This window comes from Artemia franciscana, chromosome 15 (assembly GCF_032884065.1).
Source record: "Artemia franciscana chromosome 15, ASM3288406v1, whole genome shotgun sequence".
In the NCBI taxonomy this organism is placed as follows: Eukaryota; Metazoa; Arthropoda; class Branchiopoda; order Anostraca; family Artemiidae; genus Artemia; species Artemia franciscana.
Window position 1 is genome coordinate 40,406,185 of NC_088877.1, and position 27,978 is coordinate 40,434,162.

General features: G+C 36.0%; 1 protein-coding gene across 1 annotated transcript; it reads left to right on the forward strand.

The window, feature by feature from the left end:
- The first annotated feature begins 220 nt into the window (after nt 1-220).
- Nucleotides 221-27,915, forward strand: LOC136036473 (uncharacterized). The gene is made up of 6 exons (XM_065718733.1): nt 221-447; nt 3,308-3,495; nt 12,656-12,904; nt 18,160-18,343; nt 25,395-25,567; nt 27,605-27,915. Exons 1-6 carry the CDS (start codon nt 264-266, stop codon nt 27,806-27,808), a joined length of 1,182 nt encoding a protein of 393 aa, XP_065574805.1. The 5' UTR covers nt 221-263; the 3' UTR covers nt 27,809-27,915.
- The last annotated feature ends 63 nt before the right edge of the window (nt 27,916-27,978 follow it).

Genomic DNA, 27,978 nt, shown 5'->3' on the forward strand with positions numbered 1-27,978 from the left:
ATATGGTTTTTGATTGTCCCATTTCTTGCCAAAACAGTGAACTTAAAAGGGTTTACTTCTACCCAAAAGCTAAGAGAATACAATTTTTTTTAGATTTTATAGACGTATAATTTCACAGATTTTATAAAAATCAATTTTTGGCAGCTTAAGATAAAACATTCTCGTAAAAAAATGTAAGAGCTTCTTATCAATTTTCTATGCTCATCTAAACATCTTTTTAGATGAGACTTCAGTCTTAAATATGCCGTGAAAAGATAACTACAATGAAAACGGTAATACAACAAGAATATCCAAAAGTGGAAAAAGAATTTCCAAACGACCCATTCGCTCCAAAATGGATAGAAAAATATTCAGAAACACTGGATAAAGTATGGGCGAAGATACCCAGATTTTTGGGTACTTTTATTGTCTCTTTTGCCGTATTCACATTTGGAGCAACGCTTAGAGGTAAATATTCATCTATTAAACCCTAAAATGACAGTAGAAGTTATCTAACAAATCGTTTCTGGAGTAGCTCAGAAGCCAATTGTTTAATTGTTTAAACAGTAGAGTTGTGACAGAGTCAAACTTTAGCGTAAAGAGCTAGGCGTTGAGGAAGGGACAGCCTCTTTTATATAAGGAATAATTTCTGTTCGTTTTAAGTTTTCATGTCACTCCTTACTTGCAGTTAAAAAAACTTGTTTTTTATTTAATATTTTAACCAGGCGCACAACTCTAAAAGAAACTATTAATTTGGTAGGGCCAAGAATTTTTAGTTAATCTACAGTTAACGTAAGATGATCTGATTTGTTCGTGATATAATCTTTTTCGCAGTAAACTAACCGTCTCCTCCCCAACACACACATACTTGACCATGTTTGCTAATCTTGTATTTAAAAAAAATGATTCAAATCCCCCAGAATCGCAACATTTTTGTCCATGTTCTGAGACCGATGACTTCCCTAAGCCTGCTCAACTTGCTTCAAAGATATAGTGGGGTTGCATTCAAAAATCTAGTTGAGGTTCAGGACACTAATGCCCATTGTTTCCATTGAAAGATGTATGCGTATGATCTAATTAACTACCCCCTAACCAATTTAAACATCCAGTTATATGTTACTGAATCCCACTAAATGAATCCTAATCGCAAAGCTATTTGTCCGCGTGCTAACTCTTTACATTTTCTAAGACTTGCACAACTTTCTTCAGGTATTAATTCATATCAGCTTACTTCACGCTTATATGTGCCTTCTGAAGCCACTCTAGTTTTTGCCTTGTGATCAAAATATATTTTAATTCTTTCTCACTTTCTCCCCCAACCCTTTCTCTCTCTCTCTCTCTCTCTCTCTCTCTCTCTCTCTCTCTCTCTCTCTCTCTCTCTCTCTCTCTCTCTCTCTCTCTCTCTGTGTCTCTCTCCCTTTCCCTTTATAGTTAATGAGCCACAGTTTAAAAAGTAATTTTATCTTTCCCCTACTTTATAGACTATGGAGCCTTTGACTCGTATTTGTTGTTGCACCTTTTTTGTTTGTTTGTGATTATATATAATCCATTCTTGCAGTCTATACTAACCAATTCACATATCCCGTAATAACCCCTATAGCCTTCTATATCCATCTAATTTTAAGCCTATTTGTCCCTGTACTAAACGTTTTCTTAAGCCTTCACAACTTTTTTCACACTCTAACCAATTTATATATTCAGTGATATCCACATACAACCCCCCTTCAAATCAACTTAAAATCCATCTGTGTACTAACCCCTATTATTTTTGAAAGCCTATTCAATTTGCTTAGCAGATATGAACATACATTCTACTAAAATCAACCCTAATAAGTCTATATATTTGGTGGAATAGGGGACAAAGAAATATTCGGATCTCATATGTTTTGAACTCTAATAGTAAATTTCGGACATCAAGAATACCTATATTTTTCCCTTTTATCGAAAATCCATTGCCCAAGAAACAGTCTGCCAAAGATGTTCCCTCAAATGCCACATCTGACGTGTAATTTTTTAATTTTTTAAACTGTTTACGGATAGAAAAGTGTTCACTTTTCAGAAGACAATTACGTTCTCAATAAATTGTGATCATCCACTTGTGATTATTCACATAAGCTTTTGTGTGGCAGCCATTTTTCCCTTAAAAAATTAATTTTTTTTCAAAAATGCTATCCTTTCTATGCATATTTTATGTTTTTGTTTTGCTTCTCTGAATGAAATAACTAAAAGTTTTAAGGTTTTGATTGTCACTATTTGACTTGCTCTGTAAATAACAACGAAGACCACACTACCTTTCCCACATAAAAACAAACAACAAGCAAAACAACAAGTAACTTCTAAGACAATAAAACTCACTCAAACATCATATGAATATTTCGGCCCTATATCAAAGGACCGTTCTCAGCTAAACACACGCAATTAAAATAAGCTTACAGAAAAAATGCTGTAATAACAAAGTGTACCCTTTTTTTAAATCTTTATAAAACAAAAAATACTTCTATTAATTTAAAAACAAAACAGATATAAAAGAAAGTTTAAAAATCAGGAAAGGTGGGACAAAAAATCACGGTGGGTCACTGCATCCCCTCCCATAATTAGCATTTTAATTCTTTCTTTTATCATAGTGCTAGACAGCAGGATAGAACCACTTCAACGAAGTTTAAGCAAGACTCATAGATAAAACAAAACGAAACTAGCCAATTCATTCAGGTGAAATGAAAATTAAGAAATGAAATAATGAAATGAATAATGAAATGAAAATTAAGTGTCTTTTTGTTTGATGCCTCGTTTCAGTTGTTTTATTCATGAGTACTTAGCAAAATCCGTTATAATTTACTCTATGGCTGCTCTTTAATTAACTTTTACTTTCATTTACGGTGGAGGATAATAGCGTAGATTCAATTCTACTTAACTATGCTTGTTACTTTTTTTTCATTGCTTATCGTTCTTTTTTATCTCCTTTACCTTTTACCAGCTCTTGAATGATAATTTGTTTGAGGAACGTAAGCTTGGGGATTTAAGCTAGACTTTTTGTGGAGGGCAGGTAGTTTCGGAAAAACTACAGGTTTAGTCCTAAAAACTAAAAATTTTGTATGGGAGGAGGACACCATCTCCCCTCCTGTGGTTATGTCTACTCCCTTATTTTAAGCTTAGACATGCGCTAAAATGGGAATCTAGACCTTATTATGAATAGCCTTACTTGGCAGATATTACCTATTCAGTTTTGTTGCCAATCTGAGGGGAATATTGAATGCGATTTTTACTATCATACAAACATAATAGAATGTACAAAATCATGAAACAGATACGCTTTTTGTTTTAATTTTAGGTGAATGGATGTTATTCTTGGCATTTTTCTTAAGATATCGGAACGAGGATAAGAATGAGACCATGAACATCATTGACAATGATGAATTCTCTTTGGAGCATTTTCATCTAAAGGATTTAGGTTTCTATTGTACTATTACCACTATTGTCTCTTATATTACCTTTTTCGGAGTCGGTGGATTTCTTCACGTATGTACTATTTTATTATGTTTGTTTATATTTATTTCTTCTTTATTATCTTTTTGATATAAATCAAAGCTATATATTTATTTAAAATTAATTTTATTACATTGTTCTGCTCCATGCTGAGGGGTTTTCTGACATATTTTCTGAAAATGACCTATTATACTCATAATCCTCCTGTTGCAACGTAAGTACTTATTCCGTTCGAAGCAATGGAAACCAAAGAATAGCATAACATATACTTATAAACAAAAAAAAATTAAAATAGAAAGTGCTAAAATAGCAAGAGAGAGAAAGAAAGAGAAAGATTGAGATTTACGCGATTCATATGAGCTTATTCTGTTCACTTAGCAAAATCTGAACCAGCTTAAATTCAAACCAAACAATATTTGACAGCAATACTTCAAATAGAGACAAAATTATAATAGTAATAAGGAACAGTCTTATTTAAACTATTTTTTAGTGTCTTTGGAAGTTGCCAAACGTTCTCATGTCGGAGTAGCAGAACGAGAATGCTTGTATGCATTCTTGCCATTGCTACCAATGGCAATTATATATTCAGCTCGGCATATTTTCTGAAAATGAGCTTTTATACTTTGTATAGTCCATTTTTGAGGTGTAGGTTAATATTCTTTGGAGCAATGAAACCTGATTAGGATACATTCATTAACAAAAAGAAATCAGAGAGACAGAGAGAGAATAAAGAATAGAGAGAGGGGGAGGGAAAATTTCTTTGATTTATTTGATTTTTTCTCGTCAATTTTCAAATCAGTTCCAATAGAAGCCAAACAGTATTTGACAACAATGCTTTAAGCCAAAATAATAGAGAAAAGCTATACCATTAATAAAAGAATATCATAAAGCGTAATATATCTTGCCGTCAAAGTGGGAGGCACTAGAAAATTCTAAGAACTAATGAGGTAATAATTCAGTGTATCAGAGACAAAGAGGAAGTAATCTAATAAACCTAAAAGACCAACAGCAATCTGAAGAAAAGTGAAAAATACTTCTAATATAATTTTCCACTATTGTCTCGTGCATATCCTTATACCCCCGATCCGAAAATACAATCAGAAATACATATTTAAATTAGCTTCGATGTGAAGCTCATCAAATAGCTATCAACTAAAAGGATATTGGCAAATAAAAGAATATTTGCAAAGGAAAAGGATACACAAAAATTTACAGTATCAATATAAAGGGGGGGAAGAAACACCACTCAAAAGTGGTTTCTAGTATTGATGGAAACTAAGCTACCAAATTTAGTATGTTTCAAGTAATTGAATGCTAGAGGAATCCACTTTCCTTAAAGTTTCGGTAACTGTTCAGTTGCAACTCAGTTACTACTTTTTTGTCCTCTTTTCCATCTGTAGAGAGCACGATATTTGTAGCAAGCTGAACCCTTCAGCTTTCATTGTTTATTATTTCAATTCAATTATTATTCATTTATTCAATTCATTTATTTCAATTCATTCATTTATTCAATTCATTCAATTATTTCAATTCATTTATTATTTCAAGAAATTTCCATCAAGGAGGCACACTCGTGCCTCTTTAAAGAGGCGAACCACGACAATGTTAAGCGATCTTCGGTTCCAGTGGTCGCAGAGGGATGGGGAGGGATGCATTTCGTAGCCTGAGCTCCAACTAAGAAACCTGCCAAATTTCATCCCCCTCCGACTTTTCTTTCTCAGGGGGAAATCTGGCCGAAAGTTTCGACCCCCCAACCCCACCCCCCCCCCCCTTTAACGTTGTCCGATCGGGCTGAAATTCACAAGTTAAGGTCCCCTAGGGCCCAGGAGCGTATCCGCGAAATTTCAGCTCGATCAGATAACTCCTTCCCTGTTTTCCAGAAATCACGCATAGCCACTTAATGTTCATGTTCTCCTTTTGTTTTTTGTTCGCCACGCCTACAGGTCACAGCCGACATCGGATCTGGGTGTACGAAGACTCATTCGACGCGGAATTCTCCGACTAATTTTCCTGGAAAGTTTCGTCGGAAAATCTTAACCCCCCGATTTTCTGGCTTAGAAAAACCCATTTCCCCATAAGAGCCCATGTTAATTTTTGAAATTCTTAAAAGTTATTTAAAAGTTATATTTATACACATGCAGGTATTTCGACTTCAAACATGCCCGGTTATCTCAGTCGGTAGAGCGTGGGACTTTTAATCCTAAGGTCAAGGGTTCAAGTCCCTTACCGGGCGGTTTTTTTCACAAAATATGAAAAAACTTCGTTTTCTTAAAGAGTTAAAGAGTCTGCGTCCCAAAGTCGAACCTTAAAACGTACAGGAATTAGGAGAGGCAGTCCTAATTAACCGAAGATCGCTTAACATTGTCGTGGTTCGCCTCTTTAAAGAGGCACGAGTGTGCCTCCTTGACGAAGTTTTTTTCATATTATATTTTGTTAAAGCTGAGAAATTGGTAACGAGGGGATAAAATTTGCCGCGATTTACGGAGTAAAATGAACAATTAGTCATTAGCTGTTTCTCAATATTTGTAAAAAAAACTAAGTGCAAATTGGATCAAATTCGTTTTAGTACCCCATTGGAACTCAGGTAGACTTTAAAAAAAGTTAGATCTTCGCTCATTTTTCCACTATGTCAGTCTAAAGTTTGACTTACCTGATGTTGGCCCTGAGTCGCAATTTTACTTTTTTTTTTCAACCTAGTCAAGATGCATCTTTTTTTCACCAATGAAACAGTTCGTGGTAACGAACTGTAGTAAGGAGCGACCCGGCTCAATAGGAACCGAAACTCTAAAAAATGTAATTTTTATAACAACTGTTATATCAAAAGAATTGTATTTTAATGCTGATTTTAAATATATAAGTTTCATCAAGTTTAGATTTACCCATCAAAAGTTAAGAGCCTGAGAAAATTTGCCTCATTTTAGAAAATAAGGGGAAACACCCCTTAAAAGTCATAGAATCTAAGCGAAAATCACACCATCAGATTTAGTGTATCAGAGAAAAGTTTTTACCGTTTTAAAAATTAGAGTTGAGAGACAAACTTTAGCGTAAAGAGCGGGGCGTTGAGGAGGGAACAGCCCCTTTCATATACGGAGTAATTTCTGTTCGTTCTAAGTTTTAATGTCGCTCCTTACTTTCAGTTAAAAAAATTAGTTTTTTTTATTTAATTAAACTTAAAACTATACTGAAAATCTCTATAGGTGAGACTTAGCTTATTTTTACATCAAGTTAGTCCACAGCGTAGACTTAGCTCGATCTGGCACCACGTCACGAATTTTCTTGTTTGCGTAAGTTCCAGAGGCCTAACTTTTCACAATCCAATTACATATATCAAAAATCCTTCCCTTTTTTGGCTTAAAAAGCTGCAAAATATCTATCTTTTTGCAAAAGTCTTGGCAGTGATTGGAGGGGGCAGTCAAAGAGTAAAGAACTAAATTTTTTCCGTCAATCCAAAAATTTTTTAAGATTATAAGGAGGTGCAACATGTCTCGTGTCTGTACTATCAAACAGTTCGTGGTAAAGAACTGTAAGTAAGAAGCGACCCGGCTAAATAGTAATCGAAACTCTAAAAAACAGAATTTTGGCACCAATAGATGCATCAAAAGAATCGGTTTGTATGAAGGTTTACGTGGGAGAAACCTTCCATGAAGGAAGTGTTCATGGGGAAGGGAAATTTTTCATGAAAGAAGTACCGAATTTCCCAGCATTATTTAAAAAATGATCAGAAATTAAATAAAAAAACAAATTTTTCAACTGAAAGTAAGGAGCAACATTAAAACTTTAAAACATTAAAACATTTAATGTGAGAAAACTGCAGGACCCGTTTGTATTACAAAGGTATACATAAACAATATAAGAGATAAAGCAGTTAAAAGAAGCAGATATTAGAGTTAATAAAAATAAATAAAACCAATATTGAACTTTGAATATACCAAAAATAAAATTGATATTCTAAAAAAACTCAAACGAACGGAAACTACTAGATTTATGAAGTGGGAAATTCCCTCCCCCCTTACACTCTAATAATAGCGCGATTGATACACGCACTTTACTGAAAACAATATATAGTTAAGTAATTTGTTCTTTTATTATTATAACATTAAAAAATAAGTAGAGAAGTGAAAGTTGTCGAATTTGTTGCGATTACATTTTCTAACATCAACGTGGTTCCATCAAACTGATATGCTCTAAAGTTCCATTAATATTTCTTCATTCCCAACATATTTCTTTAAAATGCACAAAAGAGCTGAATAGATTCGTTATTGGAAAACTTCATTGCAAAGAATAAAAACAAATCTTCAAAAAATTCCGCATCATTTTGGGTATTTTGTTCAAAAGGGCTTATAAAAAAAAACTTAACAAAATGCACCAACATTAGTTTATATGCACTTTTTAGCATTTCATAAGTAGCAAGTGATTGGGGGAGGATGAGCTGCAGCCACGTAGCCACTTTAAATACCCACCCGTGGAAAACATCCCCCGTAAAGTTCCTCCGGAAAATACCCCCGTGGAGCCTACTCCCCCTGGAAAATACCCCCGGCGTTTACCTCCCCCGCCAGAAAATCCCCCATCTGAAAAAAAACCGCAGAAAATACCCCTAGAAAATACCCCTCCGTTAAAAATAAGGCTTTACAAATATGAATGGGGAAAGGGGAAGGAATTTTGGTATTTGTTTATTGTATAGTCCAGGACTTTTAGCTCAAAAAAGGGTCGAACCCGGACAAAATTGCAATATAAACGAAAATGGTACCAAAATGATCAGAAAAAAATTCTGTACAACATACTAAAAGTCCCCATAAATCCGAGTGGGGCGAGTACCCGAAAAACAGGGGAAAAGGGGGAAATGCGGGGGAAAATGGGAAAAATGCCGAACATGCCCAGAAAATAGTTTAAAGTGAGTTTTCTGGGGTTTTCACATACGCTGATTACGAAATTGACATCTAAAACTCAGTATAGAAAAAGAGTACTACGGAAAATGGGGGAACAGGGGAAAGAGGGGAGAAAAGAGAAGAATACAGGGTAGGGGTAGAAAGCGGTTTGGAAGATATTTTCTGGGGTATTCCTATCTGGTGATTATGAAATTGAGATATAAAATGATATACAAAAATCGATTAACATAAAACGGGGAAATGGGGGGGAGGGAGGGGAAAAAAGAAAATATACAGGGTAGGGGTAGAAAGCATGTGGAAATGTGTTTTCTAGGGTTTTTCTATCTGCTGATTATAAAATTGACATCTAAAACAAAGTTCGAGAACAAATACAGGAGATCTATAGAGGTTCGGCTACCCCATAGGTTCGGAAAAGGAAAAAAAAATTCGAGAAAGAAATACGGAAAAATACTGAAATTACATTATTCCGTATTCCTCGCCGTTATCGACAAGCGCGTGGGTTCGTCAACATAATCCTGTTCTAATTCGACATCCAGTAAGAGAAGCAAGGTAGACTAGTCACCGCGGAGTTCCAGTGCCGACGACAAAACCTATCCTGACGGAATGACATCTAGCGGATCCAATAGTCCCCAGTCTGCATGGATGCTTACACATGTGACATGGTAGCAGGATAAATCAAGGTACGACGAGATTTTTTTTTAAGTCAAGCATAATTTTGCGTATCGGCAACTCTTCTTTCAGTACTAAGCCGTTACTCGACGCTGTACCTCCACTACTGTTGTCTTCGTTGGATACAGCGCTGGTCCAACCACGAAAGATGCTACGCACAACCGACGGTGTAAGGGAAGCCAGCATCAAGTGATCGATTTCAGTTTAGGGATGAAGCTCCAGAAAAAGAAGGAAGAGTTTTTGAGCAACTCTCAGAACAAACAGCGAATTATAAGCTACATCGAGGAAAAACTCAGAGCCAAAGGATTTGAAGTCGTCCATACGAAGGACGATGCTGACTATCTAATCGTGAAGACTGCCGTAACGAAAGCAGAAAACTCTGAAACAATAGTTCTTGGCAACGACACTGACCTTCTGATTCTACTCTTGTATCACCTCCCGCCTAATGCAAAAACACTTTACTTCGAATCGTCAACGAACGCAAAAGAAGCGATAACACGGTTCTGGTGCCTCAACGAAGTGCAAAAAAAAATGGGAGAAGTATCCAGGCTGCTTCTGGTAGGGCACGCACTCTTGGGATGTGACACGACCTCACGAGTTTTCGGACTTGGAAAGCAAGCTGTGCTACCTCTTTTGAAGAAGAGCGAAGTGTTCAGAAAAAAATGCAAAGTGTTTCTGGATGAATCATCGTCCAAAGATGAAATTGTGAAAGCGGGTGAATATCTTCTCCTCAGCTTGTATAAAGCACGACCAAACGAAGATCTCACTAAGCTGCGACATCGAATTTTCTTGGAAAAAGTTTCTTCGTCTAATACTACGGCGTTTGTTAAGCCTGAAAGGCTTCCGCCAACCGAAGCTGCAGCTTCATTCCACTCCCAGCGAGTGCGCCTCCAGGTATCCCGTTGGAAAGGGAAACCAGCTGACCTCGACCCGGCTGACTGGGGTTGGGTCCTCAGAGACCATAAATACTCACCTGTGATGACCCATTTGTTGCCCGCACCTCAGACTCTTTTGAGTGTCGTGAGATGCAACTGTAAGACAGGCTGCGAGAACTCGCGATGCAGCTGCAAGAAAAATGGATTAGCGTGTACGTTCGCGTGCGGAGAATGTCAGGGTATCAACTGTTTGAACAGGAACAACGAGATTGTCGAAGACGAGGAGCTCGACTAGTGATATCAATGCTGTGTTTTTCAAGTCAACTATACTGCCTTCGAAAGTGCAAATTTTACATATAATAGCCATTTTATATATAACTGCCAAGCGGTTGTTTTCTTTATGTTTAGTAATTCAAATGGTTGTAAGAAATGTCTGTGATTCAAGAAAGTACAAGTTTGATACTTAAGCGAGTTATTTTGTCCATAGGCCTACTTATTAGCCATTAGCAGCTGGCTCAGGAGTCAGGCCTCCCTTCCCCTTTTCCGTTGTTTCCTCCAGTTTTGTTCGGTTTTCATGGTTCTCGTTTTCTTTCCTTCATTTTAGGGGTCAGTTTCGTGATCAGCAGATAGAAAACCCCCAGAAAACACATTTCCACATGCTTTCTACCCCTACCCTGTATATTTCCCTTTCCCCCCCCCCATTTCCCCGTTTTATGTTAATTGATTTTTTTATATCATTTTATTTCTCAATTTCGTAATCACCAGATAGGAATACCCCAGAAAATATCTTTCAAACCGCTTTCTACCCCTACCCTGTATTCTTCTCTTTTCTCCCCTCTTTCCCCTGTTCCCCCGTTTTCCGTAGTACTCTTTTTCTATACTGAATTTTAGATGTCAATTTCGTAATCAGCGTATGTGAAAACCCCAGAAAACTCACTTTAAACTATTTTCTGGGCATGTTCGACATTTTTCCCATTTTCCCCCGCATTTCCCCCTTTTCCCCTGTTTTTCGGGTACTCGCCCCACTCGGATTTATGGGGACTTTTAGTATGTTGTACAGAATTTTTTTCTGATCATTTTGGTACCATTTTCGTTTATATTGCAATTTTGTCCGGGTCAAACCCTAAAAGTCCTGGACTAGTACGCCACTCGCTCAAGTTGACGCTATGTAAAACTGGAGAACAGAGCGGTTTCTTCGTTCGTTTCTTTTAGCTTAGCATGAGACAAGACAAAGACAAGTGACAGAATAAATGGGAAATATATAATATGGGCTATATATTTGCATATAAGAGGGGGATGGGGTAAATTAGTTTGGACAGTGTGAAGTCAGAAAACAATTCGTACTTCATAATACGGAGAATAACTGCTTGGTGTGCACTTGGACAATGACCTCAAATCATTGAAATAAGTCATTAAATAAGTCTCCTTCTTTTCACTTATTTAAACAGGTGGTTTTCTCCTTAAATCTTTCTCCCTTCTCAAACAGTTCTCCATATCAATCCAGAATCTTAAGATAATTTATTGTTCTTATATATGACCTTGTCTTGAATATGCTTGCCCTGTCTGACACCCTGAGTTGACCAAATCCCAATGTTCTAAAATTGAAAGCATTCAAAAAAGAGCTATACAAATTATACTGGGGACGTCCTATACCACTTACGATGAAGATGTTTTGTGGTGTTTTATTTGTCGAGGCATTTTATTTATGATGTCTTAAAAAAAAGTCTTAAATTGTCGGTATGTAATTTTCTTCTTTTTTTTCTGCTGAGAAAGACTCCCGGACGTGGGGCCGAAATATTCGGAGCATTTTAATTTTTTTTAGTTAAAGTGTAGTTTATATATTTAATTTTTGTTCACTGCTTTATAGAAATTAAACCTGTTTTTTCTTCAATCAATTTTTCTGACTATCATCGACTTCTTCTTTCCCCTTCAAAGAAAACCCCCCAATCCTTCCTAATACAAGACTTAGAGCTCGCAGAGCTCCAAATTACTTACAAAAACATTTACTTACAGTAAAACATCAGAGTTTTACTGCTGATGATGAACACTGTATGTGTGTTCGAAATATCCAGTTAAATAATTTTATATCTGTTCACTGTCAATTAAAAGGTTTCATCCCTATTTTGAACTGTTTTACTTTCGCCATTGTATTTATAAATAATTCTGGTAAATCCAGCGCTCCCCTTCATACAAATTCTCTTCCCCCATGAAAAATTCCACCAAGGAAAGATCCTCTCACGTACCCCCCGCCCTATATAATCCCCCCTGAAAACGTATGTATAACCAATACTATATGCAACCAATAGCCAATACCATATGCAAAGAATGGGCAAAGTTCATAGCTTGCAGTCCTTTCCCGGGGATTGTGGGGGATTAATTCGTCCTCAAAGACATAGTTATTATATTTTATTATATTTTGTACTATGCTGAACAAAATGACTATCTCAAAATTTTGATCCGGTGACATTGGGAAGAAATGAGCAAAGGAGGGGGTCTAGTTGCCCTCTAATTTTTTGGTTACTTAAGAAGTGCAATAGAACTTTTAGTTTCCTCTCAGATGAGCCCTCTCGTGACAGAGAGTTTAAAGAGGGTTTAAATTGCTTTTGTAAGGAATTTGTTTTTGCTTACAAAATGAGCATGTGTACATGGCAACCGTGCTATGCCACCCCTTTTATACTTTTTAAGGATATTTTCGTTTGTGCTAGCAAAAGTAATAAAATTTTGGGAACGAAGCTAATACCCAATTTTCTCATAATTTTGCAGTGGTATTACTATGTGAGGCAAAGGGACAGAGCGGAGGAATGGAAATGCCAGCCCCAAAAATGGTTGCCTCCAGAACTGGAAAGGCATGAAATCACCCTTGGATCAGTATCTTTGTTTATTGGTTCAATTATTTCGGGTATCATCGCATGTTGGGTCATCAACGGAGGGTGGTCCACGGTCTACTTCAAAATTGAAGATTACGGCTGGTTGTGGTATATACTACAGTATCCTGTTGCTTTCGTCATGGTGGTAAGATAACTCATAAAGCTTTTTTATTGTTATTTTAAGCTCTTTTTTGGCTAGTTGAGGTGTGCTTTATAGGACCTCTTTGCTTTTGTGACTCGTAAATGGTCTAAAGAAATTCATAATAAATAAAAAATAAACTAAATAATATGACAGACTGGAATTTTGAGATCCACTAGTTCAAGTTTTATGCAACCTATAATAATACATGTAGGGTTCTCTAATACACTGAATCTGATGGTGTGATTTTCGTTAAGATTCTATTACTTTTAACGGGTGTTTCTCCTATTTTCTAAAATAAGGCAATTTTCTCAGGCTCATAAGCTTTTGATGGGTACTAAACTTGATGAAACTTATATATTTAAAATCAGCATTAAAATACGATTCTTTTGATGTAACTATTGGTATAAAAATTCCGTTTTTTAGAGTTTCGGTTACTATTGAGCCGGATCGCTCCTTACTACAGTTCGTTACCATGAACTGTCTGAAAAGTCAGTGATGAAAATCAATCTGTTAAGACACAGTAAGAAAAAGGGCAGATTGAAGAAAATTGTCAATAACTGAGGCCAATTATTTGAACTAAAATATTTTACTAAAATTCTTGCTTCATTTCAAAGCTGTTGAAATACTGGCTCATTTCAAACACTATAAGCAAGACATGGTAAAGAAAATCTAGAGATTTTTTTTTCTGCGGCCCTTATGTTTCTCAGACGCTCCAGAATGGTGTGGCTGTTCCGTGTCGGGAACAATTTCAGCAAATCATTGTCAAAAAATAAACACCAAACCCTAAATGTTTGTATTTTTCTGGCCAACCGGTGGGTTTTCTAACATTGAACAACTATTTCTGTGTGTCAGTAGCACCTCAGAAAACCAAGATTTTCTTGGTTCTGCATCAGTTACTAATTTGAGTGGTGAAGGTGTTACTTCGTCATTCCACTAGATTTTTCTAAAACTTGAGCCTAATCTAAAAAATATACCTTGTTATGATGGAAAAGCAGCAACAACGAGAATATCCTCAGTGGTGTTCAGACCCATTACACACAAATAATACCCGAAGGCACTATGCGTACACTATAGCGCATGTATACTCAGCAATGTCGTTTCTTCTCTCTGTTCAATTTCAGCTTTTAAGCAAGACTTAGAACCTCTCTGCAATTCCTACGGTGTTTCACACTAGGGATTAAATTCTGGATTATGTTTAGGCATTGATCAATCCACCGGTCCAGCACAGGAAATTTTCATACTATATGGACAAATGTGGTCATTTTAACATTGCGCTACCCAGCAAAATACATGTTTCCCCCAAAACTTGACAAGTTTTTAAATACGATATGCCAGAAGTTTAAGGGATAAAAATGTAAATATAGTATATGTGGACAGTAAAAGAGCTCAACAGAGATGAAGTTCCACCATTAAACATTAAACACAATTCATAGAAAAAATTCTAAGGGGGAGGGGACGCAATTAATGCCACCAAATATATGAATGTTGAAACTATTGATCGATGAGGAATTACACAAGAATATTTAACGCGGATGAAACAAAATGTAAATTTTTACCTTTAAACGGGTTTAAATAAAAAAGTTCTTCTCACTTCCATAAGTCTTCTAAAAGGAACTAAATTCATTCTTTTTTTTTCCTGCAATAAATTACAGGGAATAAAATGAATAAAAATCAACTTACAGGGAATAAAATGAAGAACTTTTGAGCTGCTTAAATAATTTTTTTAGGCCAAATTTTACACTAATATTACTAATAACAACTCACTATAGCACCAAGTAACATGAGGGATACACAGTTGCAAATGCCCCACTTCCATTCTGATCTATTTAATGTGTCCCTCATTACACTCTCTCAAGAAGTTCTAAATTCCTTCAAATCCTTTATTTCGACCTCTTTTCATCCCATTCAAGAAAAACCTACTTTTTCCTTCACCCTTAATGGATGGCAAAAAGGATAACCTTTGCCAATCTGTCTTCCTTCATTCACAAAATGTGTCTTAGTCATCCCCCATTTTCTCTCATTATAGCCCAATGAAGTGGGATAGGACCACATTTTTTGTAAAGCTCACTCTTTGAAAAAAGGTCAGTCAAACGGGTACCCGAAACTACCCGCAGAATGTTTCTCTAAGAAAATCTTCCTTAATTACTGTCATCATTGTAGCTTCAAATATTCTGATCCTGTTCCGAAGACTTTTCTTCCTATTCCTCCAAACTTTTCTCAACCGTGAAAAAAAAAACCTGGACCTTGGTTACTGTCCTTTTAACATCTTCACTGTGACCATCGTCTTTACTAATAATTAAATTAAAAAAACAAGTTTTTTTAACTGCAAGTAAGGAGCGACATTAAACCTTAAAGCGAACAGAAATTATTCCGTATAGGAAAGGGGTTGTCCCCTCCGCAACACCCGCTCTTTACGCAAATTTTTTTTTATTGTTTTAAAAAGTAGAGTTGTGACAGAGTCAAACTTTAGCGTAAAGAGCGAGGCGTTGCGGAGGGGACAACCCCTTTCATATACGGAATAATTTCTGTTCATTTGAAGTTTTAATGTCACTCCTTACTTGCAGTTAAAACTTGTTTTTTTTATTTAATTTCTGAACGTTTTTGAATTAATGTATGTTTAGGTTTTGGCTCACCGCACATGAATAATTAAAACGAAATTTGCATATTGTTATTAATTTTTTTTCGCTAAATGGCTTTTTCATAGTTTTGATAGGACGATTTCGATAAAAAAAGGGGTGGGAGAGGAGGCCTAGTTGTCCTCCAATTTTTGGTTACTTAAAAATGCAACTATATTTTTTTTATTTTTGTACAAAAGATTTGTTAGAAGTAAACATAGGTACCTTACAAATTAACTTACGTAACGAACTTCTTTATTTGTGTATTTTTATTACGTATATCAGGGGTTTTTTCCCTTATCAATACCTCGATCTCTACACTAAAGCTTGAATTTTATCCAAAATCTTTAAGAATGAACCCTGAATCACAAAGGCCGTAGAATATACTTGAATACTAAAATAGTTGAAATACTAAAAATACTTTAGCGTAAATAGCAAGGTATTGTGGAGGAGACGAACCCTCTTATATACGTAATAGTTTATGTTAGTTTTAAGTTTTAATGCTACTCATTACTGCCAAGTGAAATTGTTTTTATTTATTTTCTCATTGTTTTTTTTTTAAATAATACTAGAAAATCCTACATGGAAATTCACTTCCCTCGTGATAAATTCCTCGATGGAAAGATCCTCCCACGTAACCCACTACCCCTAACCCACCCCCACCCCAATGCGAAGAAGTTCCCCTGAAAACGTCTGTACACTTCATAATAACCATTAATATATGTAAACAATGGTCAAGTTTGGAAATTGCAGCCCCTCCCCCAGGGACTGTGGAGGATTAAGCCGTCCCCAAAGACATATTTATCAGGTTTTTGACTAAGTTGAACAGAATGGCTATCTCAAAATTTTGATCCGGTTGCATTGAAGAGAATTTTAGAGTTTCCGTTTTCTGGAGTTTCGGTTACTATTGAGCCGGGTCGCTTCTTACTTCAGTTCGTTACCACGAACTGTTTGATACTAGACAGCCAAGTTCAGCTATCCACTTGATTGATTTTATCTTTACCCAATACCATCTGTTTACCTATATTTATCAATAGTCTAAGCAACCTAGTCTTCTTAACATTAATTTTCAAACCTGTTCTTTCATCCTTAACTCTTGAAGCATTGAAAAAACATTCATTTTGCTAACATTTTTATCTAAACAAAAATGATAGCCTTTTTACGCTCAATTTATCTGCGTAATTTCAATCTAGGAGAGTTTCATCTCCCATTTCATACCGTGCTCGCACATAGCCTTTGCCGTATTCCTTAGGGCAAGTTCTATCAAAATTATCCGTATTAACCTAGTGATCTTTGCTTTATTTTTCGTGGACTGATGAGATAGCTGAGTCGTTTTCTCTTTTTAAAATATATACTTTCCCCTAGTTCGCCGATTTATATTACTTTTTACTTAGGAATTGCGCTGCCTAAAATCTATCAATAAACTTCCAGCTTTAACTATTCTATTGAAGGCTGAGAACTTAAGGGTATAGAACGCAACCCTGCTTAACTCCTGATTCAATAAAAACCAGCTACTAACCTCATTTCCGACCTTAAACGCAGCAATATTATTCTCGTACATACTTATCACTTCAACATATTTATCTGATATACCATGCAAGGATAGGACCTCCACTAAGGCAGTAAAGGTGTCTGATGACTCAGGCACTTCTCAAATATTAACCTAAAAGTGAAATTTGGGTCAATGCATACTCTTTACTTCCTAAAACCCCCGTGTTCTTGCCTTGAGACTTCATCTACGCCATTCCTAAGTTCAAAAGTATCATCATAGTAATGTCTCTATGACTACCATGCTCAATCTTATCCCCCTTCTTATAAAGGGATTTAGTTAAAGTTTTCCTAAAATCGATAGGTAAACGTCAATCTACCTTTCAATAATACCGTCACACAAATTTTAAATCAAAAAGTAATAAAAATAAAAACAATAAGAATGGACAAAACAAGAAAATAAATTAAAAAAGAAACAGAAAAAATAAAAGCTTCATTTTTAGTAAGCAAAACATGGTTGAAATTCCAAAAAAAACACAACACTTCTCAACACAAGTCTTTCTTCACGAGTGTCAGAATTAACTTTGCCTAATCTTAGCGCTGGAATGTCCAACACTGCTAAAAACACAGTGTGTTCAAGTTAAAAGCCAACTTTTGGCATCCCAGTCCCAGGGAGGGTTCAAGGTACACACAGTCGTGTGGAATTTAAGCCTGAAAGAAAACCCCGCGATACCTCTAACTTAGAAATCTCAGTACACTCCTTGCTCGAGAACACCAAATATCAGTGATAAATATTCCCTTCAGATAACCCAAGGTTCAATATAACCCAATCAGATAATCCAGCTTCAAGTTTCTTTTCCCTATGCATTCAGAATTCGGTACTCGTATGCATATATTAAAGAACCTATGTATATTTAATTGGTTATTACATTTTACAACGAATACAAGGAACTAACTGAAAAATTAATTGACTGTACAGAAGCAAAAGGAGGAATTTTCCAAGGGCTTCGAACAATTTCTTTAGTAGCTGCTTTAAAAAGTTATCTCATGTAGCGAGGTGATTTATCTGACCGAGGTTGCCAGTGACAATTCCACTGAGAAAAGATAAAAAAACAAGAGCTTTTCGAGTGACCGTTATTTTATTTAATATTTTAGGACTATGTAACATATTGGTTCCACAGGACTTACCATACCCCCTTCTTATACAAGAACTTTCATAAGATGCATCATTATTACAAACAGCCAACAGCCTTTTCAGTGACAGCCATTCATCCCGTCGAGTTTGTCAATATGCAGTTCGTCCAGATTTTGCCTATGTATACAATGCCTGTTCACTGGAGTAAGTTATTTCTTTATACTCGTAGCCTTACGAGCTCTGCTCTCTGTAGCCTTACGAGCTCTGCTCTCTGTAGCCTTACGAGCTCTGCTCTCTGTTGGGGCATAATATTGTTTATGTATTTTTTGAGTTAAATAAAGAAAAAGTTGAGTTTTATTTTCTATGTTTTGCTGAAATTGACTGCAAAACAGGGTAATCTTTCCAATGTTAAAGAGCAAGACAGAGGTATTAGAAAGACTACTTTTTCGAAGGAAAGCCCGGGTCCCTGTCAAGCCCCCGCTCTTCAAGCTTGATTTCAGCTTTTTATTTAAGAACAAAACGACAAATATTCGACAATGAAAAAAGACCTTTTTTATACCCTTGGCACCCATATTACAGACTGGTTAGATTAGGTAAGTCAGTAGCCTTAACTTATAGAAGGCAGCTTTACCAATCAGTGAGAAGAAAAGAATGAGCATATTCAAAATATAAACTCAAAATAGCTGCAACTTTGCTTTTCTTCTATTTTAAGTTCTTAATTTTTCTTTTCTTCGCTTGCAAGGCATTGTAATAAAAACTGTTTTTGTTTTGGTTATGGGGAAGAATAGAAACTTTTTCGGGGGGAATTTTTTCTGGTGGGGGGGGGTCGAGGGAAGAAGGCTACATAAATAGTGACAAACACCACACTGCCTTTCCATCACAAACACCAAAAACGAGAAGAACAATATGGAATTTCTCAAGACAGTGGGAAACAAATTAGAATGAATATTTAGGGCCGTCCTCAGCAAGACAAAACATATAAGAAGAAAAACTTACAACATGATGAAATCAATGAAACTAAAATGAAAAATTTTTCAAAACAGTCCCAGCATCCTTACTTCAGGGAATCAAACAGTTCGTGGTAACGAACTGTAGTAAGGAGCGACCCGGCTCAATAGTAACCAAAACTCTAAAAAATGGAATTTTGATACCAATAGCTACATCAAAAGAATCGCATTTTAATGCTGGTTTTAAATATATAAGTTTCATCAAGTTTAGTCTTACCCATCAAAAGTTACGAGCCTAAGAAACTTTGCATTATTTTAGAAAATAGGGGGAAACACCCCCTAAAAGTCATAAAATTTTAACGAAAATCACACCATCAGATTCAGCGTATCAGAGAACCCTACTGTAGAAGTTTCGACCTCCTATCTACAAAAATGTGGAATTTTGCATTTTTGCATCTTACTTCGTATATGAAAGAGGCTGCTTCCTTATCAACGCCCCGCTCTTTACGCTAAAGTTTTTTACTGTTTTAAAAAGAAGAATTGAGAGAAAGAGTCAAACTTTAGCGTAAAGAGCGGAGCGTTGATGAGGAAGCAGCCTCTTTCATATACGAAGTAATTTCTGTGCGTTTTAAGTTTTAATGTCGCTCCTTACTTTCAGTTAAAAAAACTTGTTTTTTTTATTTAATTTCAACCAGGACTGATAAATAAATTGTGATGAAACGAGGCAATTCATTGAAATGAAAAAGAATGATTTAAAAACTCGTTTTTAATGCCAGCCTTGCTTTTTTGGCTGCTGATCTCATAGGTCTATCTGTGACAGGGTCTGTGTTAATATCTATTGGTTTTTTATAATATTTCGTAAGGTCATTTTTAATTAAATTTGTGTATAGAGCATTTAGTGAATATTCTCCCAAGTTTCTATTTAAGGAATTATTATTATTAATCTTTTCAATTGCTTCTCGAACTACTTGCTTTATGTCTAGATCGTTGCTAATAATGGCGGATTCTTCAAAAGTATTTTGTGGCTGGGATTTTCAGGAACATGGCTGCTTAAAGCAGAATCAAAAGAAACAGAAGTAATATTAGAATTCAGAGCTTTGGTGAATTCATCCTTATGCTGTTGTAGGCATTTCTCTAAATTATGGTGAGTTCTCCCTACATAGAATTTGCCACAGTCGCATAGTATTTGTTAGACATCTCTTTGGCGAGTAACTGGAGTTTTATCTTTACCAGAGTTTAAGAGATTTATGATTTTCAAATTATTGGTAAATACAAGATACAGATTATTTTGTGTGCATACTTTTTTAAGATTCCTAGTGATTTTTGGGATATATGGGAGGTAAATTATGTTTTGGGGCTTATCAGGATTCTCACATGGTAAATTATCGTTGATGTTACGGGAGTGTTATTTCAGTCTACGGTTAATTGTATTATTAATAAATAAAAGAGGATACTCATTTCCAAAAAAGTATGTCCCTGATAAAGTCTAGTTCAGCTGTGAAGTATGAATCAGAACAAATGTTTAGGCACGATCGACGAAAATACTATAACAGCTCTTTTAACTTGTGGGGGGGGGGTAGTTTGATTTAAAATGTAAATATCTATTGTTTTGCGTTGGTTTCCTGTAAATAGTAAAATTGAGTTTATCTAAGCTACGAATAATTAGCACATCTAGGAATGAGATTTTATTTATAATTTCAATTTCCAAGGTAAACTGTAAATTCCTATCATATGTATTAAGATGATAAAAAAAACCCTACGTTCATTTTCCTCATAGTTCCAAAGTGAAATCACGTCATCCATGTAACGTCCCCAAAAGATGTGTTTAAAAAAATACGAATTTAATACCCAATTTTCGATATTTCGCCAGTAGCCCGGAGAGAGGAACACCCAGAGGTAAGCCATTTGTTTGTTGGTAGAAAGATTTACGGAATTGAAAATACATTGAGTACTTGTTACAAAGTTTAACCAATGTCATTAAAACGTCGCAATTTAATCCTGTTGCTGAAACATCTATGAAGTCATAATTTTCGTTTGTTTTATTTTCTAATAATTATTCGGATTCTGCTTCATTAATATTTGTATACATGTTTTGTATACACGTGTTTTAAATAATCCTCTTTTATTTCAATAAATTGCCTCGTTTCATCACAGTTTATTTATCAGTCCTGGCTGAACTTCACTGAGGTAAGGATGCTGGGACTATTTTGAAGAATTTTTCATTTTAGTTTTAATGATTTTATCCTACTGTAAGTTTTTTCTTCTTATATATTTTTGTATTGCTGAGGACAGCCCTTGGACATAAGGCCGAAATATTCATTCTAATTTGTTTCCCAGCGTCTTGAGAAATTTCCTATTGTTCTTCTTGTTTTTGGTGTTTGAAGACGGCTACGGGGGAGGATCCTTCCATGGATGAATTTTTCATGGGGGAAGAGAATTTGCCATGAAGGGGGGCCGAATTTTCCAGCATTATTCCAAAAACTATCAGAAAATAAATAAAAAAGGCAAGTTTTTTCAACTGAAAGTAAGGAGCAACGTTAAAACTTGAAACAAACAGAAATTATTACACATATGAGGGGGGCGTGCCCCCTCGTCAATATCTCACTCTTTACGCTTAAGTTTTTTTTTAGTACTTTCAAGAGAGCTATTCATTCTAACTAAACGACCTTTGTGACTCAGGGGCCATTCTTGAAGAATGGGAACAGAATTCAAACTTTAGCGCAAAGAGCAAGATATTGACGAGGGGCGCATCAACTCATATATGTAATACTTTCTGTTTGTTTTAAGTTTTAATGTTGCGCCTTACTTTCACTTGAAAGACTGTTTTTTTATTATTTAATATAGAACACAGAAATATAAGAAATATAGACTCGCAATAGCTGCAACAGCTTTTTCTTCGAAGCATTGTAATAAAAACTGTTTTGTTTTCTCAGCTACTATTGCGTTAACAGTTTCGTTCTTTAAGTATTTGGGGGAAGGGGAGCGTAGAGGTTGGAATATTGAGAGGGTAGTGGGTTTTGGGTCGTTAAAAATTGTAATGTCACTCTTTATGTTCATTTAAAAAATATGTAGTTTTAATTAAATACCTGTACGATTTGGATATACCATTTGGGGTTACCATAAATATGAGGATAATACAAAAAAACTGACTTCGTCAACCCTCCTTCCCTTTTCACTAAATTACTGTTCTTGTATAACAGTATTTCAAGAATTTTTTTTACTGAAATGCTTCGATATTTAAATCTAACATTTTCCAGTAGAAAAAAAACGAAAAAACCCATTCTTCAATGAACAAGAGCTGAGAGCTCATATGGCACTTGTGACAAGGTCGGAAGAGCCAAGAGCTCATATGGTCTGAGCTCTAGCAAAATTCTAAGAATCAATAGATTGATTTAAAAGGAAAATCAGAGGCTTAATGCCGGTCGGGATTTAAAATAAGAGCTGTGAGTCACGAGGTCCTTCTAAATATCAAAATTCATTTAGATCCAATCACCCACTGGTAAGTTAAAAATACCTCAATTTTTCTAATATTCCCCCCCTCAGCCCCCCATATGGTCAAATAGGAGAAAACGACTTTTATGAAGTCAATTTGTGCAGCTCCCTGACACGCCTACCAATTTTCATTGTCCTAGCACGTCTAGAAGCACCAAACTCGCCAAAACACTTTACCCCACCCCCTAACTCCTCCAAAGAGAGCAGATCCAGTTCGGTTGCGTCAATCACGTATCTACGACATTTGCTTATTCTACCCGCCAAGTTTCATACCGATCTCTCCACTCTAAGCATTTTCCAAGATTTCCGCCCCCCAATGTCAACAGATCTGGTCAGGATTGAAGATAAGAGCTCTGAGACATGATTTCCTTCTAAATGTCACATCTCATTAAGATCCGATTACCCGTTCTTAAGTTAAAAATACCTCTATTTTTCCAATTTATCCAAATTAACAACCCCCAGCTCCCCCAAAGAGAACGGATCCATTCCAATTATATCAATCGCGTATCTATAACTTGTGCTTATTCTTCTCATCAAGTTTCATTCCGATCTCTCCACTCTAAGCGTTTTCCGAGATTTCCGGTTTCCAAGATTTCTGTTTCCCCCGCCAACTATCTGTGTCCCCAGATCCGATTCAAATTGAAAATGGAGCATCTGAGACATGAAATTCTTTTATATATCAAGTTTCGTTAAGATCCGATCACCCATTCGTAAGATACCTGGAATTCTTGGAAAACGTGGAAATCGTTCCACGTTTTCCAAGAATTCCAGTTTCCCCCAACAAACTACCCCCCCAATGTCTCCATATCAGGTTGGTATTTAAAATAAGATTAGTAAAGCACAAGATACTTTTAAATATCAAAACCCATTAAGATCTGATCACCCGTTCGTAAGTTACAAATACCTCATTTTTTCAAATTTTTCCGAATTATTCCCCCCCCCAACTCCACCAAAGAGAACGGATGCGGTTGGGTTATTTCAGTCACGTATCTTGGACTTGTGCTTATTCTTCCCACCGAGTTTCATCCTGATCTCTCCGCTTTAAGCGTTTTCCAAAATTTCCGGTCCCCCCATCCCCCATTGACACTGGATCCAGTCGGGATTTAAAATAAGATATCTGAGCTACGAGGCCCTTCTAAATATGAAATTTCACTAAGATCCAATCACTCCTTCGTAAGTTAAAAATACCTAATTTTTGTCTAGTTTTTCAGAATTAACCCTCCCCCCAACTCCTCAATAGAGAACGGATCCGTTCCAGTTATTTCAATCACGTATCTAGGACTCGTGCTTATTTTTCCCACCAAGTTTCATCCCAATCCCTCCACTCTAAGCGTTTCCAAGATTTTAGGTCCCCCCAATGTCACCAGATCCGGTCAAGATTTGAAATAAGAGCTCTGAGACACGATATCATTCCAAACATCAAAGTTCAATAAGATCCAATCACCCGTGCGTAAGTTAAAAATACTTCATTTTTTCTATTTTTCCGAATTAACCGGCCCCCACTGCCCCCCCCCCCCCAGATGGTCAAATCGAGGAAACGACTATTTCTAATTTAATCTGGTCCGGTCCCTGATACGCCTGCCAAATTTCATCGTCCTAGCTTATCTGGAAGTGCCTAAACTAGCAAAACCGGAACAGACAGACAGACAGACAGACATAATTTGCGATGGCTATAAGTGCCACAAAAAGGAGCTTTTCCCCATAGAGCAGGCTCATTCCTCCAAATACATTCAAAGTGCCACAAAAAGGAGCTTTTCCCCATAGAGCAGGCTAAATACATTCCTCCAAATGAAAAATTTAAGGGGTTAAATCTTCTCTCCTTATTTTTAAGATATACCTCGCATGGAAAGTTTGAAAATTTGGGCCTAAGCATACAATTTGCTATACTTTAGGCACTATTCCTCATAGAAGATGCACCTACGCTCTAATAGCTGGTGCCCAGCAATGCAATTTTCTATAATCCTTAATTTTACTGGTTCAATTGTCCACAGTAACGGTTCAGTTTTTATGGACTACATTTTCTTTGTAGCATTTTATTACATTCGAGCCAAATTACTATTTTTCCGCAAAAAAAAAATTATGAAAACGGTAATTTATAGCAGCGTGGTTTCACTTGTTCTTGGTAGTCTAAACCATCGATTTTAAAAAATTTACCACCAAAATGTCTCATTTTGATAGATAAGAGCTAGCATGGCCATTCCCAGGGTTGGTGGCAGCTGGGGGCAAAATTATTGACGGCACCCCCTCCCCCTACGTAAAGATAAACAATTGATCCACAGAAGCCTCAGATACGGCACCCAGCCACGGCACACGGGGTAGCTTGCCCTGGTTACCCCCTCCCCCTTGAGCGGCCCTGAAGCTTGAAACCCATATTTAGGTTCCTTAGACATGTTGAATTTCGTGGTGCAATTTTCAGGGAGATTGCAAGACTTTTTGCGATGATTTTCTCCCCTTTTCCAAAATCATCTAGATTTTCTTATTATAATAGCTCTCGTACGGAAAACTTAAAACTAACCAATTTTTCTAATAAAGAATCAGCATAAAAAGAAATTCTTTGGATTTAATAGATTGCCACAAATTGTACTTTTTGACAATCAAAGGGCAAACAGAAAGGTAGGATATCCTTGAGCGTGGTAGGAAGAGGTCGCAAAAAATTTCGAGGGATTAAAGCACTTTCAAACTGGATTAAAGTCTAAACTCTGAAGACAGGTAGCGTATAGGAGTACACACAGCCACGTTGGCCTCAGGGGGGTTGGTGCTGTGACAAGTTGTCTTATATACCAGAAGTTTGTCAATCCCCTGATTTTCTTTTCTAGCAACTATGTGTATCCTGCTTTCATACATATATTACCACGGTATAATTGATCATTCAGGAATCAACTTTAAAGCACATTGGTGGCAACCCTGGCAACCAGATTGCATTTTTCATGACAATCATCACCAGTATTTTCACGTCAATTTTGGATTCAACATTTTCTTCTGGGATAAGGTAATTTTCCTTGATTTATTTATTTAAGTGGAGGTGAATAGAAATTCGATATATTGCTATTGCGGTACTTGCGTATTATATCGACCACACTCAAGAAGTGAAGCTAGGTTAATCGTAATGGAATATACCAAAATATGATGAAAATACTACTACTACTACTACAATAACCCACTGCAGCACCAAGCCGCCTGAGGCCAACACAGCTACGCACGCTCCTCCTCCAACCTAACCTATTCAAGGTTTCCCTCTTTACACCCTCCCAGGAACTTCCCATTTCCTTTAAATCTTTATTTATGACATTCTCCCAACCCAGACGAGGATGACCTGCTTTTCTTGTAGCCCCAGAAGTTGGCCAAGAAGGACAATCTTTGGCAATCTGTCATCCTTCATCCACAGAACGTGGCCTAGCCATCTCAACCTTTCTTTCATTATAGCCATAGAAAGCGTGATTGAACCACATTTTTCGTACAACCTACTGTTTGAAATACGGTCAGTCAGCCGGGTACCCAGACCAATCCGTAGGCAATTTCTCTGTAAAACAATTTCTCTCATGAGAATACAATACTTTAGTACAGAGTTATGGAAACTAGAATAAAGAATTATGGAAAGCGGGCTGCTCAGGACGCATTATATTAAATGCCTAAGCTAAGCGACTCTATCTATTAAAATATTTAATTGAAATATACCCGCATAGCAGTTTATCTCACTCAGGCTAAGCTAATTATCCCTTCCTATATTTATATTCGAGTTGTCTTAAAAACAAGTCAGCTATAAATGGGCTGGCATTCCTCCCCATGGGAATTCCAACGATTTGCTTGTACAAATTACCATTAAATCTTATATAAGTATTATATAAAACAAATTCTAATAAATCAAAAATCATATCTAAGCTGTAACATATCGAGCTAACTCTAGCCTTAAAGCAGTTTGTCCATATAGCTTTTTTATTATAAGTGTCTGTTTTTAAGAACCTCTTACTAGATCAGAGGAATGATTTCTTGATAACCGTTTTTAAATTTTCTAACGCTACATTAAGTGATAAATTAGTATACATTGTCACAAAATCAAAAGACTCAATTCTTTTAGCTGAAACCATTGGTAAAGAGTCTATCACCTGCAGTGAATTATTAACACTCCAGTATGGATTAAAATTCGAATTTTTTTTTAATACCAGAACAATAGGTTTTAAGTTTATTTATAATTTCCTTTAAAATTAAAGAGAGGTCAGTAGCAGCAATGCGGGTTGGACATCTAGCTTCTCCAGCAATAAACCGTGGTTTAGGGGGATTCTTGTGAAATTTTACAGTCCAATATAGGAAAGGGAACTTTTTATCATTGTCATTATTTCTAATATTAATTTTTTTAAGTATTTCTTCAGTTTTTTCAATTAAATTTTCATCCTCTAAATTCACCTTTTCGTAAATATTAGTCGTGCATAACTCCCTTGTCTTTTGATTAAGACATCACAATACGGCTTCTGACAAATTATAGCAAAATAATGATTTAGTGTTACTAGTAGCATGAAATTTCTAACTTTTCCTTGTAGCAAAATATTAATGTTATGTTTTTGTACAGGATAACCTTTTTTGAGTTATTTTTTATCTTTGCTCACACCCCCATGAAAAATATCGTCAACAAGACTGAATCTACAGAGACAAAATATTTTTTGAAAAATTGCAAGCAATGATAGAAGCAACATATAATGCGGCTTTGACATAAAAGTTGTCGTACAATAGCTAAAGACTGTGATAACTACCCAATTTTACATTTGTAGTCTGAAAAATTTCAAGGTTTCTTAGTAGCAGGGAATTTCAACATTTCCTGGTAGCAAAAAAATGGCTTTGACATAAAAGTTGTCGTACAATAGCTAAAAACTGTGATAACTACCCAATTTTACATTTGTAGTCTGAAAAATTTCAAGGTTTCTTAGTAGCAGGGAATTTCAACTTTTCCTGGTAGCAAAAAAATGATCTTTTAGTTTCAGTACATGATAAGATAAAATGTTTTTGTAGTTATTTTTTTCTTCCTTGCTTACAGCTCCATGGAACATATCGTCAAAAGGATAGAATCTACAGAGAAGATATATTTTATGGAAAAGGGAAAGCAGTGACCGAAGCCACACATGACGAACTTAAGGAAGATATAGCAGAACGGACATCAGAAAATCCTTTGGCTTACAGAGGAGATAAAAGAGAGTTTGACCTTGATGATTCTTTAATGAACGATAAAAAGAGGGAGTGAAACATTTTGTTCCTTCAGGTTTGCGCAATGCACTAATGATTTGTCCGATAGCCATATTTTCCTTTTGTCAGCATTGTTTAAAAATTAAATTCGTTCCTTTAAGATGACATGACATGTATTTGAAGCCAATAAATAGGAGTGTATAAAAAGAAGGCTTCAACTAACAATAC